The sequence below is a fragment of the Rhinolophus sinicus genome, chromosome 15 (assembly GCF_057876585.1).
Source record: "Rhinolophus sinicus isolate RSI-liver-muscle chromosome 15, RSI-T2T, whole genome shotgun sequence".
Taxonomy (NCBI): domain Eukaryota; kingdom Metazoa; phylum Chordata; class Mammalia; order Chiroptera; family Rhinolophidae; genus Rhinolophus; species Rhinolophus sinicus.
Window position 1 is genome coordinate 111,547,126 of NC_142515.1, and position 18,806 is coordinate 111,565,931.

General features: G+C 39.3%; 2 protein-coding genes across 7 annotated transcripts in view; one reads left to right on the top strand and one right to left on the bottom strand.

Annotated features, from left to right (window-relative positions):
- SH3D19 (SH3 domain containing 19) overlaps positions 1-18,806 on the top strand; it is a 141,910-nt gene that overhangs the window by 13,195 nt on the left and 109,909 nt on the right. The gene's annotated exons all lie outside the window — the stretch shown is intronic.
- Positions 10,443-18,194, bottom strand: PRSS48 (serine protease 48). Its single transcript, XM_074338659.2, is given in 8 exon segments — positions 10,443-10,646; positions 10,649-10,744; positions 10,747-10,911; positions 12,997-13,163; positions 14,320-14,585; positions 16,756-16,918; positions 17,080-17,124; positions 18,022-18,194. Coding segments are annotated over 8 exon segments (1,149 nt in total). The 5' UTR covers positions 18,065-18,194.

The window sequence follows — 18,806 nt, forward strand, 5'->3', positions numbered from 1 at the left end:
GCTCAACCTGCCACTCGCTAGCTATCTGACCTTGATTTAATCTCTCTAGGTCTCAGATTCCTCAATGACAGTATGAAGGGTTTAGATCAGGATTCTGGAAACTACAGACCTATGGGCCAAATCTGGCTCACCGTCTGTTTTTGTAAATAAAGTTTTATTAGAAAACAGACATGCTCATTCATTTACATATTGTCTATGGCTGCTTTGGTGCTGCATCTGTGTGGCCTGCAAGCTTAAAATATTTACTGTCTAGCCCTTTACAGAAAAGTTTGCTGACTCCAGAATACCACGTTTCCTTTCAGGTTCAACATTCTTTTCGTTTTGGGATGCTTGGGCCAACTTTTTTTTCCCCCCCATCAGAGTGCTGCTTAGCAGGTCACCAGAAAACCCTACCAAAAGAGGGAAAACACAAGTAAAGCATACATTATTACTTGTTAGACACCTATATCCTTTGTAGAACATTTCTATTCAACTGATGAGCCACAACTCAGCCTCACTTGTCTTCTTCATTCCGGGATCCTGGCCGAAGGAACAATACTTACCTGGGAAAAACAGCAATGGATAAACCATGTGCCAGCTTGTCAGACTTCAGCTCAACAGCGGCATATGTCACTTCCACTCATTTCTTTGGCAAGCTTGATGTTAGTGGTGCAGGGAAGTGTCATCGTTTTGCAGGCACTAGTGCAAGTGACGCTGTACTTCAAGTGGGTGGGGAGTCCTTCCACAGGGAGGGCAGTGAGTGAATCACTGGTAACAACATCTGACACAACCTTCTTAGAAGGTCCTCTAGTGTAAGCAGACTGGAATGAATAGCAAAAGCTTGGTTTTAGAATTCTTTGTGTGTTAATTTTCATGAATTCTATGCAACTGCTAAGGAACTAGAATTTGGCCCCTTGGAGCTTTTGGAATAGATTCCCGTTCTCTCAACTTGCTTATTTAATAAACGGCTCAATGTAAGAATGTAATGTGTCTGTTTGTATTTCTTTTTCATAGACTCTTGGTATCTTGAACTTCTGTTTCTTACTCCTAAGCTATCTTCTCCAAGGTTCCCTATCTCACTGAAAGGCACAACTCAAGTTGCCCAAGCCAGAAACCTGGGTGAAGTTCTTAACTTCTTCTCTCACTCTGAGTACTTACGTCTAATCAGTTACCAGATTCTGTTGATATGTCTCCTTTATTGCTCTTGACTCTGTCCACTTCTGTCTGTCCTCCTTGCTACTGTCCTGGTCCAGGCACATCTCACGATTCACAACAGCCTTGTAACTGGCCTTTCTACCTCCTGACTTGCTTCTCTGTAATCCATTCTCTGCACAACCACCAAAGTGATTTCCCTAAAATGCAAACTGATTGTGTTCTTACCCTGCATTCAAACCTCTCAGTGTCTTATACATTGTATCCTCCTCTTAAAGCTTAAATTTCTTCACGTGAGCTTTCACCTTTTTCCCTGGGAATTCCCAGGTCTATTCTTTAATGCTCAGTTTACTTTCATGGCTATAAAAAATATAATTTCCTATTAGAAAGGTTTTCCTAGAGCATGTTTTTCGAACTTACACAGTATTTGGTCGATGTTTTCCACTTGCAGAGACTCAAGCACTTGATGAATAGTATTGTGCAAAGCTGACGGTGTGTAGTACTGAGCATAGTCCAACAACAGGACGCTTCCATCCCGATGCTCAGTTCTTCCTTCTTAAAAGGGCTTGGCTAAGCCAGATGAGCTCCAAAGAAAGGTGATTGTTTCACTTTCTCTGTGACCTGTTTTTAGAAGTTTAAAATGTGCCTATTTTGGGACTAGCTGTTTATTGGGCCTTTTTAAGTGAGCTAACAGTTTTCTTTATGATACCAACTCAGCAGCTTCTGGACAAAAGAATGCGAAATAAATGCATTGCAAAAAAAAAAAAAAAATACTACCTCCTTGTGGTCTTTCATGTTAGCTCTCTGTTGCAGAAATAAAAATAGCTTCATTGAACTCCGGGGGAATAGGAGGTTTCTTCTAAAACCTAAATACTTGCCTTTGAAGATGCTCTGGTAATTGTAATTTTTAAGGCCCACATGTTTTCATTATTTAAAATTCATTGACACAAACTTTCTTTGATCAGCCAACTGCTATCTTTTCTTTTTATCTAGCCTAGTTGCATGGAACTTTTAATTAAATGAATCAAATGTCAACTCTGGAGCTTTGCTATTGTTGTAACCACGGCTTTCTGTTATCATAAGCTAATTTTAAAACACAAGTTCAATTTAAAAAGGCAAGGTTAAAAAAACTATATTTGTATAAACATTTAAAAAGGAATCAGAGGCATATTGACACATCCTTAAGCCTGGGGAGAGTGTAAAGGGTGAGAGTGAGGCACAGATGCTTACATGGGGATTTGAACTTTAAGTTAGATATTTTTGTAACATTTTGGGTTTTTTTAAATAAGCAGAATTGGGGAAACATTTTTCTTTTTTAAAAAACGAAAAGTTACTTGGTTTCCTCCTTAGGGAGCGATCTTATCAGGATTAGAACAGGCTACCTTATGATTTCGTACAATATTCTGGAGGGTCTATGAATATAGGGATTCTAATAGTTTAGTGGTTACCAGAGGGTAAGGGGGGAGAGAATGGTAGATGAGGGTAAAAGGGGTCAAATATATGGTGATGGAAGGAGAAGTGACTCTGGTTGGTGAACACACAATGTGATTTATAGATGATGTAATACAGAATTGTATAGCTGAAATCTATGTAACTTGACTAACAATTTTCACCCCAATAAACTTAAAAAATATATATATATCTACATATATATGTAGATATGTATATGGATTCTTGAACATCTTGCAGTTACATGAAAAACATGTTAGTGCATGAGCACTTTTTTGGGATGCAGGGTTAGAGTGATGTGGGGATGACGGTCCATAATTCAAACAAATTTTTCTGATTTTATTTATCTAGTCCTGTCCTCTCTGCGTGCCAAACTGCCTACTCAGCTTCTCTCCTTGAATATCTAATAGGCGTCTCAAATTTAACATGTATGTATTTTTTTAATTGCTGCTATAACAAATTAATACAAATTTCGTATAGCTTTAAATAACGTGAATTTATTATGCTATAGTTCTAGAGGTCGAAGTGTGAAGTCAGTTTCAAAGGGCTAAAATCAAGGTGAGGTAGGGCTGCATTCCATCCCTCGCCTTCGGGGGAGTATCAGTCTTTGCCTTTTTTTAACTTCTGGCTGCTGGCTGCACTGCCCGGCTTGTGGCCCCGTGCTCCATCCTCCAAGCCAGCAGCACAGAGGAGCCTCCGCACCGCTCTTCCTTCCTTATGTCCTCTGCGCAGGCCCATAAGCACCTCTCACTCGGACTCTCCTGCATTCCTCTTACAAGAAGATTTGTGATTATGCTGGGCCCACCCACATAATCCAGGATAATCCCCCCAACTCAAGATACTAACTTAATCGTATGTGCAAAGTGCCTTTTACCAGGTAAAGTAACATATTCACAGGTTCTGGGGATTATGGCACGGGCATCCTTGGGAGCCATTATTCAGCCTATCGCTGGATTTGATAGCCGAGCAAATCTGTTCCTCCTCTAGCCTTCCTCATTTCACTCAATAGGATGACCACTGTCAGGCCAGTCCCCTGGGAGTCATTCTTGATATCTCTTTTTAAATCCTTATCTTTACCATCCTTCTCTGCCACTTACCATCCTCATTCCCACCAGCCACATCCGTCCATCAACTCAGTCCAAATCGAAGCACTGTTCTCTCAGTTCTACTATATCTAGAATCTGTCCTCTTTTCATTCATTTCTACTAATATCCGAGTGCCTCTAGCATTTAGGATCCTTGGGCCTTATCTTATCCTATTCTTTTCACTCTTGGATGTTCATAGCTAATTATGGTACAAGGCAGTGTGAGCTAGTGTCACAGACCGGCACAAAGTGCCGCAGAATTAGACCCCAATCCCTTTATTCCAATCACATGATGATGGGAAGTGAAGATTTACATGGTAGAAGACACTGTGGGGAGAATTTGAGTTGGTTGAGGATAATTATCCTGAAAGGCAATTGGAATTTCCCATTAAAGATTTTAATCTTTCTTATTCTTACGATAGTGACCATTTACTCTCAATTATTGAAAGTGGGGAATAAAATGAACCTAATCTCTGGTTATTTTGAATGACTCTTCTTTTTCTTCCCCTTCCAGAAGAAGGAACATGTTTAACAAAATTCTCAGGAAGCTGATTTCTAGTATGTAAATAAACTATACATAGTCAAATTAGGTGGGGGAGAATAATAGTATAGCTTGAGAAAGAAGTCAAGCATCTGAAAAGGTAAAATACTCAACCATTGAAATAATATCACAACTATGTGAGGGAAGATACGTTACTCAGCTTGACTATAGTAACTATTTCACTAAGTATATGTATATCAAATTGTTATGTTGTACACCTTACTTACATACACTTTTTTCTAAAATTAAATAAGACAAGTATACAACCTTAAAAATATATATATCAAAATATAACATCCACATTTATTATTTTGCATCCTTTTTCTGGAATGTCCCCACATTTGGGGGGTGACGCTACAATTTAGTGCAATAAAAGGAAAAAATGGATGATTACTTGAAATCGTTTATTTGTTATATGAATAAAAGATCTAGCAGTAACTGTATAACTCCTCCCCCACTTTTAAGGGAAAAATTGCTGATTGGATTTTCAGCAGCCTTAGTGTAAAGCTTTATTTGTTAAGTGTGGCCTTAGCAAATCCTACCTTAATTAAAATTCCTCAAGATGTGAAAATGAAGATTGGAGCATATTAAATCAGATATTCCAAGGAATAAAGTATTCTGCAAATTAAAATTGATTTTTAAGGCAGAAATGCTGTTGAGCCCCCTCCATTGTAGAGTATAAAGGTGTCCCTATTTATTTCCTCCTTATTTGGTCAGTTGAGGTATCAATGATTAAATTTGTTACCATAAGTGCTTGACATTTTAGTTTTGTGAATACAAATGTTTATCGATTTTTCTTTTCCTCCAGTTAATGTGTTACCAGGTGCTGTATCTCATGTATTGGGTTAAGCTTTACATTTTGTGTTTTAGCAATTGACATAGAAAATGTATGTAGTTAGTTTGAGCCTTTTTTTCCCAAACACAATTACAAGAATTATTTAAATCTTTAGAGAGCTCTAAATATAATACATTACTGACTAGTCATTTTTTGTTCGAGAGAAAAACTTCCCTGTTCATTTTTTAGAAATAGCTTTATTGAGATACAATTCACATACTATAGTTGGCCCATTCCCTGTTAATTTTAAAAACCATTTTCTAGAGTGCTTTCCATGTGGTTTTCAGATATTTACTGCCTCCTTTTCCAGTCAATGGAGAGAAATGAGTGGGTGGAGGTGTAGAAGCGAAAGCTATTCCAGGTACAAAGGGCAGATAAAATAAGGCCTTAAGGTGGAAATGAGATGAAGGAATGAGAAGAACATCGGTCTGGGTGAGAAGAAAAAACAAATAGGAGTACGGTAGGTGTCTTAGTGATGAATTTAAAAAGTAGATGGTAGGAAACGTGGGCTTCTGCCTTTCTTCCTCTCCATTAATGGGGCACTTATTCTAAGGGATGGGGGAGACAAGAAGCATCCCACGGCCCCATAGAATCTTCCTTACTGATGCTCAGGGTACCATAACCCTCCAGTGTTGTCATCATTGGTACATTGGTAGCTGATTCTCCTTCTCTGCTTCTTCTCTAACTCTGCTGCCATTTGAATACCCTCTCCCATCCTAGCCCCCTCATGGCTTTTGCATACTCCTGTGAGCAGTAGTAGCATTGCGATTTTGTCTTCTGCCATCCTTGCATCGTTCCCCTGCTCTCAGCCCTCCAGTGCCTTCTCATCTCAACGAGGCCCACCCGGCTGGAGCAGCTGCCGTTTCTTTCTTAGAAGGAAGGGCTGGGCTCCCCCCTCTGCTCACAGCGTGCGAGCACTGCCCTCTCTTTTCCTCACACACATCCAGCATCCGTGCACCTCAGAGTCTTTGTATCTGCTGCTCTCTCTGCCTTGAATGGTCTTTCCCAGCGTTTTTCATTTTTCTGCCCTTCTTCATGCAGGCCTCTATAAAATGTCACCTCCTTAGAGAAACTTCCCTGACCACTTTATCAGGCTTTCCTATATATGACATTGTAATAAACATTTACTTTGCAGTTGGTTCTATTCTCTTTCCCTCACGGGACTATACACTTGAAGCCAGGCTTAGTGTGTTGTATGTACTGCAGTATCCTTAGTGCCTAGAACAGCGCCTGGAACATGGTGGGCATTTAATACTGTTGGACACATGCTGACTTTCAGACTTCTCAGGAGAAGGGACCTGTTGGGTTGTCAAGTATTGAGTACATCTGTCGGGTAAGATGCTCGGCCAACTGCCCCACCACCTCCTAGGCAGCTGTTAAATCAGGTTCTCATCTTGATACATTGAACCACTAGTGGCCAGGACAGTGAAGTCATGTGGTCCTCTTCTTTCAGTAGCCCCTTCTTCCCACTTGAACGGGCTGGTCCTTCCAAAAGTTTTAAGTTTCAATTCTAGGTTCATGAGAAAAATTTGCCTGTTCCCATGCTGTGGAACAGTTGCTTCCTAAGGGTCTGGAGGAATGATAGGGGGAAGTATTTTGGCTTTCTTGACTTTATTTTATGTCCTCTTGCTGTGTCCTCCTGACTCATACATTTGTGGGTTATCTCTTCTTCTTTGTCTCTGGTTCTTGTTTTAGTCTGTCCTCTCGCCTCCATTTTCCTTCCTTGCCTCTCTTTCTCTTGTTCATTTCTCTCAGTTGCCACTTTGCATTGCCTTCTGTGTCATTCTAGAGCTTGCTTAGCTTGAATTCTTGCCTCTGAGAAGCCTTTCAATTTACCTGCTTTGTGTACTCTTTTCTCTCCTTTGTTCCTTATGAGAAAGAGAATGGAGCTGAAACATTATTTTTTTCCTTTATTTGTTTAACTAATACTTGAAAACCTACTTTGTGTAAGACACTGTGCCAGATTTTGGGCTACCTCAGTAAACAAAACCCCCAGGTTCTCATTTGAGGAGACAAAGAGGTTGAGTGTTATTCATTCATTCATTCATTCATTCATTCAACAAATATTTATTGAGATTGGGGTACAGTGATTGTCAAACAAAAATTCTTACTCTCATGGACCTTCATTTTGGTAAGACAAATGTACATTAATTAAACAATTACAGAAATGGATGTTAAATTACAGCTGTGCGGAGTCCTATGAAGGAGAGCTCCATCGCACTGTGAGAATATATATTAGGGAGATTTGTTCTGGTCAGGAGAGCTGGGGACACCTTCCTTAAGGAAGTGAAGGGTGAACTGAGACCTGAAGGCATGTTAAGAATTAACTGGGCAAAAGCAGCAGGAAAGAGGGACAAGCAGATGCAAAAATGCAGCGCTGAGAAGGGGCCTGGAGCATTTGAGGAAGTGAAAGCATACAGTGCAGGATGGAGTGAGGCCTAATGAGGCTGAGGAGGCAGTCGGGGGTCAAATCCTATGGGGTTTTGTGGGTCCTGTTACGGACTTCGGTCCTTATTCTATGAGCAATGGATAGATGCAGTTGAAGTGCTGTAAACGGGGGAGGGGGAGAAAGGTATAAAACAGACCTTTATTTTTAGAACACTATCCAGAATACTGTGGAGAATAAACGGAGTTGACCATAGGAGTCTAAGTGAGGGAAAGGACCAGTTAGAAGGCTATGCTGGCAATCCAGACGAGAGGTGAAGGTAAGGGTTGCAAAGATTTTAAGTTTCCAAACCTACCCTCACTTCCTATTAATGTATTGATTTATCGCCAAAATTGTTTTTGAATGTTGAGTTACACAGATGTGATAAAACTTAAGTTCATTCAAAAGAGAAATGAAGGATGATTTAAATAAAAAGGGGTATGAGTGGAATGATACCAGATAATCTAGGATAAAAATGATGACTGAGATCAAGTTTAAAACTCAGTTCTGAGCTCCTGGAAGCCCAGGCAGAGAAGGAAATAGAATAGGTCATGTGATTGTTTAACAAAACGAAGCATGCTAGTTAAGGAAGGGATATATAATCGTTTCCTTACAAACATTTAAACTGCTTTCCTATAGAAGTGACATTAAACAACCTGGATTGGTCGAGATTATTGAAACCCAAGACTCCAGCTCCTGAGATCATGGCATTAATCCCTTTTTGGTAGCAGGTTACACTGGCATTTCAAAGAGGAAAATTTTCTGAAAATTACAGTGCTGAACTACATAAATGCATTTCTTATTAGGCACCTTGCTACAGAGGGAAAGCGTAGGATAGTACAAGAGGTAAAAAATATATGCCAGATAAGAAGTCCTTACTGCAACCCATGGTCACGAAGTGAACTCTTAATTTATTTCCTTGAGTACCTTCACTTTTGCCTTCAGATTATTTCTTGTCTGCCTCTCTAGTAGCCATTTGATTTGCCTATAAATTCTTATTCATATAAGGCATTAGAGTTTCCAAATTCCTGACATTTTGGAACCTTCGGGAATCGAGAACGGGAAATCGTATTTCCCGAGAATTCTTGAGAATTCCCAAAATAATCTTTTTAATTTAATTTTTGCTGATGAGCTGTAATAATGGCTGTAACAGTAAATGTTAATAAACAGAAAAACTGTAGAAAAGGTGGAGCCACTGGGGTTCCTGGCCCCGGGCACAGTCTTTCAGAGGTTTCGAGACACTCATATGTAAAAGGTCGACGCAAAACTTGAGTAAATAAAATTTCCTAAATGGAAGTCAACTGGAATTTCATGACTAGTGCATCTCTTGCCCTGAGCGCTAAACAGGTGTCACTACAGTATCATTTTGGTTAGGTTTCTATTGTATTTCAGGTTTTCTCAAAATATAAACAATGTAATTAATAAAAACTTTAACCAAACCTTATAGTATACAGTGACTTTTTACATATATCACACAATGTATTAACAGTCCCACTCTCATTTAAATATTTTATTTATTAAACATTAATAGAAAACAAAAGCAAATATTATTCGTTTGAAAATTTAAAAAATACTTCAAATAGTTTTTATTTGTCATTTTTAAAATGAAAGTTTAAGAAACATAGAGCATTAATTGCCCGATCAGACAACCATGATCTTTGCTTTGTAACAAATATACTTGATGTGGAAAAATTTCTTTCATTTTCTGTAGACGTTGGTCGAATTGTTATGAGCGCACCTAAAAGCATCTTCAAGTTGGGAGTGAGAGACATGCGTTGCTTCATATAAGCTCATTTCCTTCCTTAGAGAAGCAAATAATTTTGTCTGCATGCATAGGGCTAGGCTTTGATGTCGATATTGATATTGCTTTAGTCAATTCACACTTCAGATCAGATTCAGAACTCTCTGTAAGGATATCCTTTATTTCTTCTCTTGGAACTTCTGCTGTAAATGTTCCTTTAAAAAGTCTTTCCATTAATGACTTCGCCAAACATGCAATTTCATTCTTACTTGACAAAGCAAAAAAAATCCATCTTCTCCCATCTCACATAGACAACTAACGTTGCTCAAGTTCTTTGTGAGACACACAAGATCTCTATTTCTACGTTTAACCAATTCAAATTTTATTTCCTTTAAAAGCATTAAGAAAAAATTTAAAAAGACCTATATTGTGCTGTCAATATTCATAGCTAAAAAGTGCTGCAAAACATTACGATATGAGATTGGAAATTATTGTAATATTGGAATAAAATATTAGCCGTACAAGTTTTTGAATAGACTGACTTACCCACAGCAGCTGAGAGAGCCAAGAACACTCATATACATCACAATCGTCAGCTGCAAACAAACTGATCGAAGGTGGTTGGTAGTATCGTCTGTCACTTTGTGGAAACGATTCATCGTGGAGAACAAAAAACCATTTGTGTTTACACAGAGAAATTATTACTTTCACAACCCAAGATTTGACTACAATGTCTTATTAAGGTAAACTACCTTAGATTTCCTTAGTTCACCAGAAGATGACATTGAATTCAAATCCTGGGTTGTGAAAATGAATAATTCTCTGTGTAAATTCAGACTGTTTTCTGTTCTCCATGATCAAATGTGCTCGATTTACAAGAGCTAAAATTAGCTGGTCATGAGATATCTGATTCTGGTATCTCGTGTGCATGTCTGGTGGCATGTAATGTGGTCACACAATGTAACTTTAGATAGCGATAAATAGGAAAAATGTCTAAGAGATACATTGTGAGTAATACCTTTGTTTCCCATTGTGGGTATTACTGGGTTCAAGGAACTGATTTTCTCGATTTCCCTACCAACTTTTCTCGGGATTTGGCAACAGGAAAGCGAAAAAAAATCCCAGGAATGGGGGGAAGGAATTCCCGCCCGGAAACCCTGTAAGGCATCCTTCTTGCCTTGCAAGATGCATGGTCAGGGACAAAGAATACCATGCATGGAAGTGCCACCTTATTTCTCAGCTGTTCACATTACAACCACTAAGACATACTTCCAAAATCAAAAACCTCAAAACAGAATCATTTCTAATTATTTTAATGAAGTTATCCAGAGTTCCCAGTGACTGTCCTGGGAGTTCTCCGCCCCGGTGCTTATTCCCCCATGCATCCCCTTCCTAGCCCTGTACTTGGCCAGTGGTTTCAGCTCCGCTGCCCACTCTCCTAGTAAGATGTTAGGCCCAAAGGCACAGGAGGGTCCCAGGAGAGCCAGAGAGAGCAATACAACAGGGAACAGGAAGTCAGGTAAGTCCAGATTGTTGGCCCCCAAACCTCGGCTCTTGAGATAGTGGCATTAATCCATTTTTGGTAGTAGGTCACATTGGTGTAGACTCCAGGAAGAGATTTACCACATTCTGTTCCCCAGCTTACCAATCCTATTAGGATCCATACACCATCAATATGACATGATAGAGGCCCTCCAGAATCGCCCTAAGGAAGAGATACAGGATATGAGCATAGTGAAAAGGGACCATGAAAAGAAGAGTGGTTACGAGAGGTGGAGAGTTCCTTAGAATGGGGCAGTGGAGCCAGGGGAGCTATAGAACTATAGAGGGATCTGAACTTCCTACTGCATTAGGGGGAGATCACGAGTGTTCTAGAATCATAGAATTTGAAATTGGCAGAGATCTTACTTAGCTAAATATATCAGTAGTTTAAAAAAATAATCATCTGTGATATTAAAAATAATAATATGATGAGTTTTCTCACTAAAGTTAAATTTATTCAATTGAATGAATTGTCCGTAATTTTCTATTCTTAGGTTCTTATTGCCTATTTTTAGTGTAAAAATAATCCTTTCTTATATAAAATGATAGTGATAGTATGTGGTGGTATGCCTTTCAATCTTGCTTTTTCTTTTTGTAACAGCTTTATTGTTATGATTCACATACAATTCACCCATTTAAAGTGTGCAAGTCAATGATTTTCAGTCTATTTATAATGTTTTTAACCATCACCACAACCCACGTTAGAACATTTTCATCACCCCCAAAAGAAACCTCATACCTATTAGCAGTCACTCTCATTTCCTCTCAACCGTCTCAGCCCTAGGCCTTCCAGTAATCTACTTTCTGGATTTGCATATTCTGCACATTTTTGTATAAATGGAATAATATAATATGTGACCTTTTATGTCTGGCTTCTTTCATTTAGCATACTCTTTTCACGGTTCATCCATGTTGTATGTAGCATGTATTAGTATTCTGTTCCTATTTTGGCTGAATAATATTCCATTATGTGGATATATCACATTTTTTAAATCTAGTCATTAGTTGATGGACATTTGGGTTTCCACTTTTTGGCTATTATGAATAATGCTGTTATGGCCATTTGTGTCCATATAAGTTTTTATATAGACATACATTTTTATTTCTCGTGTGTGTACACCTAGGAGTGGAATTCCTGGGTCAGGTGGTAACTCTGTACCTAAACCTTTTGAGGAAGTATGAAATTATCCAAAGTGGCTGCACCGTTTTACATTCCTGCTAGGTGTATGAAGGTTCCAATTTCTCCACATCCTTGTCAACTCATGTATTATCTATCTTGATTGTAGCCACCCTAGTGACTGTGAAGCCATGTCTCATTGTTTAGTTTGCAAATAATGAATATACAGATAGGAAATCTTGGGAGAGATATAGAAAAATGTGTGTTTGTGTGTGTGTGTGTGTGAGTGTGTGTGTGAGAGAGAGAGAGAGAAGAAATAAAATTACATGGTTATTCTAGAACTAAATAAAATATTTGAAACAGGAAAAATATAGATGACAGGAGAAAGGCAATGATCTTGAATATGGATTAATTTAATATCCAATTTGAAGAAGAAAAAGTAAATAAATAAAATGGACAGATTCAAGGAACTGTGTGAAAATATTAAAAGGTATAATTTATAAATTTGTGGTTTCAACCAGAAGAGGAAAAGAGAGAAATGAGGAAGAATATATATTTGAAGAAATCATGAATGAAAAAATTTAAGTTTTGATAAAAGGTAAAAGAATAGATTAAAGAAAAACTCAAATGAATCTCAAATAGGATAAATATAAAGAAAATCATACCTAGCACAATCAAACTTCTAACAATCAAATATGAAGGAAAATTGAAAACAGTCCGAACAAAACAACATGTCACATTCAATGGAAGAAGACACAAACGATGGCTGATTTTCCATCAGACAGTTAAGGTCAGGAGACAATGGAATGACATCTTTTAAGTGTAGAATGAAATGTTATTACTTGAAAAAAATAAAAAGTTGACATTTCTGTATCGACTTCTTAATATATTTATAAAAATTTACAAGTTTATAAAAACCCAATGACCAGTGGTTGGCATTGTTCCAGATCAACAGTTGAAGAGTTGAAGAGAATAAATTCACAGATAAAGGTTAGGTGACTTGTCCATGGTAACACAATTACTGTCAGAACCCTTGTCTCCTGATTCCTAATCCACTGTTTTTTCACAGATAGGAAAACCTGGATCCATATTAACATCTCATGTTAAAAAATTTCAAGAGCAAAGCCTAACCTTGCAACTATCCTTCCCTGTGTGAGTATCACCAGCACAAATCATGTCTTCCTTGATGACTGGCTCTAATTCTGGCAATACGGAATGGATTGGGTTGTAGAGATATTCACAAGTTTGGTGGTCAATGATGGGTATTTCTGCTTCCTGGAGGGTGGAAGTGAAATCATCTGTAGAGACAGACAGGAATGAAAGGAAAAGCCATCTGGAAAGGTACAGGGGCAGCATTCAGTCAGGATGTGTCAAATTTCTGAATGGGAATCCAAAAAAGCAGAATACAGTCACTTTCCAATCATATTTGGCTAGTAGAAGAATTTCTTTGGTACACTTAATCTAAAACAATGGATAATTCAAAATTACTTCTGTTTGTGTGAGGTTTTTCTAATGTACCAATGTGGGGTGTTCCTAATGTTCCAAATAAAGAGAAATTCAGATACATTTTGTTCAAGGAAAGATGTGTGTATTCTAAAGTCTTCTAAAACTTTTTCCTTCCCCACTTTTCTGCTCCCAGATCATTTCCTGTTTTGTCTTTACTCCATACTGGAAAGGAGTTGACATAATACTTTAAAAACAGATTGAAGAAACACTGGACTCTCTCCAAACTTTAAATCAAGTTTGTTAACCTCTGTTTCAGAGAGGTAGTCATGTGTTTAAAGTGTTAGTATCTGCTCTTGCAGCTGTAGCTAGATTCTAGGCAGGACATAAGAGTAAATAAACAATATAAGAGTAAATATATAAATGTCAAAAAAGACGTTTTATTTGAAGACTTATAGATATTATCAATAGGCTGATCTGCTTTTGTTGAAAAATATTTGCCTTAGTAATGATGTGTCTACCGTGTTTTCCTGAAAATAAGACCTAGCTGGACAATCAGCTCTAATGCATCTTTTGGAGCAAAAGTTAATATAAGACCCAGTATTATATTATGTTATATTATATTATACCTGGTCTTATATTAGACTGGGTCTTATGTTATATTACATTATATAAGACCTGCTATTATATATTATATTATATTATACCTGGTCTTATGTAAGACCAGGTATTATACTGTATTGTATTACATTACATTTATTATATATATCATATTATATTATATTATATTATATTATATTATATTATATTATATTATATTATATTATATTATATTATACCCGGTCTTATAGTAAAATAAGATCCCATCTTATATTAATTTTTGCTCCAAAAGACGCATCAGAGCTGATTGTCCGGCTAGGTCTTATTTTCGGGGAAACATAGTAGAATGTGAATGTTGTGGAGTACAAGAGGGCAATGTATAAAACAACCCCTTTCTCTACCCATTCTTACCATCATTTTCCTTAACTGTTCCCCATCCAGTCATCCAGCAAGAGCCAGGAATCGTCAGCTGCTTTGTAATTCTGGGCAGGCAGATGGGCAGGATGAAAGAAGTGAAGGTGACTCTGGAGACCAGTTTCAACAAGGCGATGTCTGCAGTTACATCTTGGAATTTAGGATGGATAATGATTTTGGACACATGATGTTTCACACCATTATTTGAGTAGCCGATTTTAATTGATCCCAGCCACACAGTATATAACAAAGGAATCCAGGTCCTAAGGGGAGAGAAAGAGGAGAATAAAGGGGAGCAGCTTATGTACTACAGCTGGGTCAGAACTAACTGCCTAGGTGTAGTAGGAAGTCTCTAGGTAATAAAGGAGGGTAACAGACTTGGAATTAACTAGTCTGCTTCCAGCTTGGACTAGGGTTGGTTTGTCTCCTTTTCTCCTTCCCTCCCTCCTTGACTACTGTTTATTTTGTTGTCTACTGCTTCTGTGGTCTTCTCTTATATGCTTATGGCCACAGTTTTGTCCTGTGTTTTCTTCCTGGTTTTCTTGGTCACTTCTCCCATTCTCCATGGTTTCAGCCATCACCTGCATGTTTAATAGTCATTCGTCTCTTCTTATTGCCAGTTTTGATTTCTGAGCATTAGACCTTTATTTCTAAATAACAATTTAAAGCAAAGTATAACCACCGAAGTTATATATGTACCATGTAAAATGTCAAGTAGTTTGATAAAATGTACAAAGTAAATAACAAAAGTTCTTTGCCCTGCTTACTGCCCTCAATTCACACTATCCAAAGGCAATCACTTTCAACTCTTAGCTATTTCTTTTCATGTTCCCTAGTGTTTTCAAGAAATCCTACTTATTGCTATTAAAGTTTTTCTTTCAGTTTTAGAATATTGTATTCCTGCTGTGAAAGGTGAGGACAGAGGTAACAATTGCTGCCAACCTTTTGCTTCCTTTTCACCATCCTCCTAACCTAGTAATATAACTTTGTTAGATCAGGATTTACTGTGAGTGTTCTTATGACGATGTAACCATTATTCACTACTAAGCCATCCTGGGTACTCTGAATACATTTCTGAATACACTATAAAACTTTTTGCTTGTCCTGGAGTTAATAATGTGTTCTCACTTCTTTGTCATCATCGTTTTCTATGTACCTGTCATGAACTCATCATGCATCCCCCAAACTCTCTGCCAGAGTGCAAATCTCTCAGTGTGTTAAAATCTATCAACATTCTCCCAGTACTCTTTGTGTCTGTGCTCTCTGCCCTCCTGCTCCAATCTTGGCACTTTTCTTTCTTTTTTTTTTTAAATTAAAGTTTATGGGGTGACAATTGTTAGTAAAGTTACATAGGTTTCAGGTATACAATTCTGTAATACATCATCTATAAATCCCCTTGTGTGTTCACCACCCAGAGTCAGTTCTCCTTCCATCACCATATATTTGATCCCTTTTACCCTCATCTACCACCCCCCTCCCTTTCCACAGGTTCTTGGCACTTTTCTTTATGGTTTTCTTGGATATTCTCTTCTATGTTGTGTCCCCTTTTTTCTGGATCCCATATTTTCCTGTTTTTCCCCCATTTTATTTTGGTGAAGGTCTTTCTCCTGTGGCTTTCTGAGAAAATGTGCATGAGAGGTAATATTTTTGCTGTTTTTGTATGTTTGAAAATGTCTTATGTCTGCCCCCACACTCCATCGGTAGTTTCTATATGGGTAGAATTCCAGGTTGGAAATAATTTTCTCTCAGTATTTTAAAGTTACTACTCTATTTTCTTTGAGCGATCATCGGTGTTACGGAAAAGTCCTGTTTATTTGATTTCCGTATATATTAGTTCTCTATTGTTGAATAACAAGTCACCACAAAGTTTAGAGGCTTAAAACTGACATTCGTCTCACGGTTTTTGTGGGTCAGGAATCCAGTGTGACTTAGTTGGGAGCCTCCGGCTCAAGGTCTCCTGAGGCTGCAGTGAGGGCGGGCTGCAGTCTTCTCAAGGGCCAACCCCGGGAGGACCTGTTTCCAGGCTCTCACGAGTATGTTAGCAGGCTTAGTCTTCACTAGCTATTGGCTGGAAGCATTAGTGTTACATGGGCCTCTCCCCAGGGCTCCCACCACGTGGCACCTTGCTTCTCGCACAACAGTCGTTCTAACAGAAAACTTGGCTTGTGTTTATGACCCCAAGAAAGCTTAAGACAAAATTCCCTCACTGGTGTTTAGGAAGTAATTTGGCAAAAAGTCAGAAAAGGTTCTAATACAGTGCCTCCTTCCATTATTTATTTTTCTAGCTCTACGTCCTGGCCCTAGACCAAGGTGACCCAGGGTTTCCTTCTGCTGATCCATCTTGCCACTTTCATTGTCTGTTGGTTCATTCATGAAGTCATTCACATGTTTATTGAGACCCTATCTGTGTGCTAGTCACTAGCGAGAACTCACGCTTTTATGCAGTGTGCTGCCGTCAGTATCCACCGCTCACTGATGAGGGAACCTCCACAGATGTGGGTCTCCCCAAAGTGCAGGCTGACTTGCCAAGGCCAGTGCCCCCTGACAGCCTCCTGGCCACCCACAACGCGGCCTGAGTACACAGGTCGTCCACACACTAGAGAAAGAGGAGAGAGGGCAGAGTGGTTGTGGGTGTTGTCCCATCTTCTCATCATCCCCAAACTCCCATCCATTCCCAGGACCTGACTCCTCCCCAGCCTCCATATCCGATTCGCCTTCCAAGCCCAGTGGTCTTGGGTCCTCGGGGAAACCACTCACCCGACTGCAGGTCTTTCTTTTTGGGAGAAGAGCATGGGCAAGACCCTAGGACAGACACACCATGTCATTACTATATCATAACACATCCTATCTGAATTCACTGAACAGAGCTTGCCACATACTTAAATTCCTCAGATTGGTGTTAAAGGCCAAATTTTTATGAGTATAAATGTTTACCCATTAGTGGGAATCTTGATAATTATTACATACTTACCTGCCTTCTTTAGCAGCATACATGGAACAGAATCTCATTTTTACTTGATGATTCAAGGTTGTCATCAGGAATATCAAGATGATAGGTTGTAACTACAGTGATGCCTTCAGATGCTCTTGAGGTTTATAAGCTGTTCACTTTTGACCTGTTTTTTTTTAACTGAATTGGTATTTTGCAGTATTTGTGTCTCTTTCTGTTTTGCCCCTGATTATGTCTTGGCTCCTCTGAGCCTACCCTGGTGTTAAATCACGGTGGGTCAGAAAAGTAAATGAACAGGCTTATGCCTGAAATCACTGAATGGTGTTTGCACTTCAGTTCCCACTGCTTGAAATGCTCTTTTCCGAGATCTTCTTCGCTGAATCACTCCTCTCCTTCAGGGCTTTGCTCAAAGGACTCCCTCCTAATGAAACCTACCCTATTTAAAATTACAGCACGCCTTCTGTCCCTGCACTCCAGATACCCCTTTCCTCTCGTAGTGTTTATGACTTTCTAATGAGCTGTATAATTTACATGTTTAATATGTGCGTTGATTTTAAGACCCATGAGGGCAGGGATCTTTATTTTGTTTATTACTGGATCTGAGAGACTTGGAAAGGTGCCTGGCATATAGAAAAATCCTGTCAGGGCACACTATTCATAAGAGCCTGTGGGTGAAGTGGCCTGTTATTCTATAGCATGACTTCTGGAGCCCCAAAACTCCTTCTCCCCTCCGGACCCCAGGAGCTCACCCAGCAGAAGGGACAGTAGGAAGACACAGCCGGGAGGGCCCATGTCTCTGTCCTCAGAACCAGCACTTCCTGCTTCCTGGACTCAAGCTCCCCGGTGGAGGCCAGCTGGGGAGCAGCTTCTCAGAGATGGATTCCTCTGCTTTACTCCTTCCTTTCCTTCCACGGTCACTCAGGGCCAGGCACTGAAGGAACCAGGCTGGAGAAGTGCAGGGGCAGGACCCCGGGGGAGGAGCTAGGGCCCGAGGCGCCCCCTGCTGTGTCGGGAGAGCAGGGTGTCTGCCTGTGGGGGGGAGGGGTCTTACGGGACGGGGGCGCGGGCTGCCAGCCCAGGCCCCTTAGAGGGCACAGCAAGGAATAGGACCCTGTTCTCTAGTAAGGACAGGTGGACAAGATTCTTCAAAAGCAAGAAATGGAAAAAAGGAAATGAACCCAGCACCTGGCTAATTTTATCTAATTTTTTGTTTTCATCTTTGTTACAGTGTTAGTCATACAATATATAAGTCAGGTTTTCTGGGAAAGAGACTTTAAGACAGATTTGCATGCAAGGAGTTTATTGGGGAGTGGTCTCAGGATCAGCACCTCAAGGGGGGGTGGAAAGAGGATTGGGCAGAGGGGAGAGTCCAATTGTAATGCGTTTGCAGCAGAGGCCTCAGCCAATCCCACAAGTGTCTCTGGAGCTGGGGTGGCCCTTCAGAGACCTGAATCAACGAGGCTAGGCACTTGGGCTTCTGTTAAGTACTTTTCAGGTTAATTTTTCCTGAAATTAATATTGCAACCTGTGATTT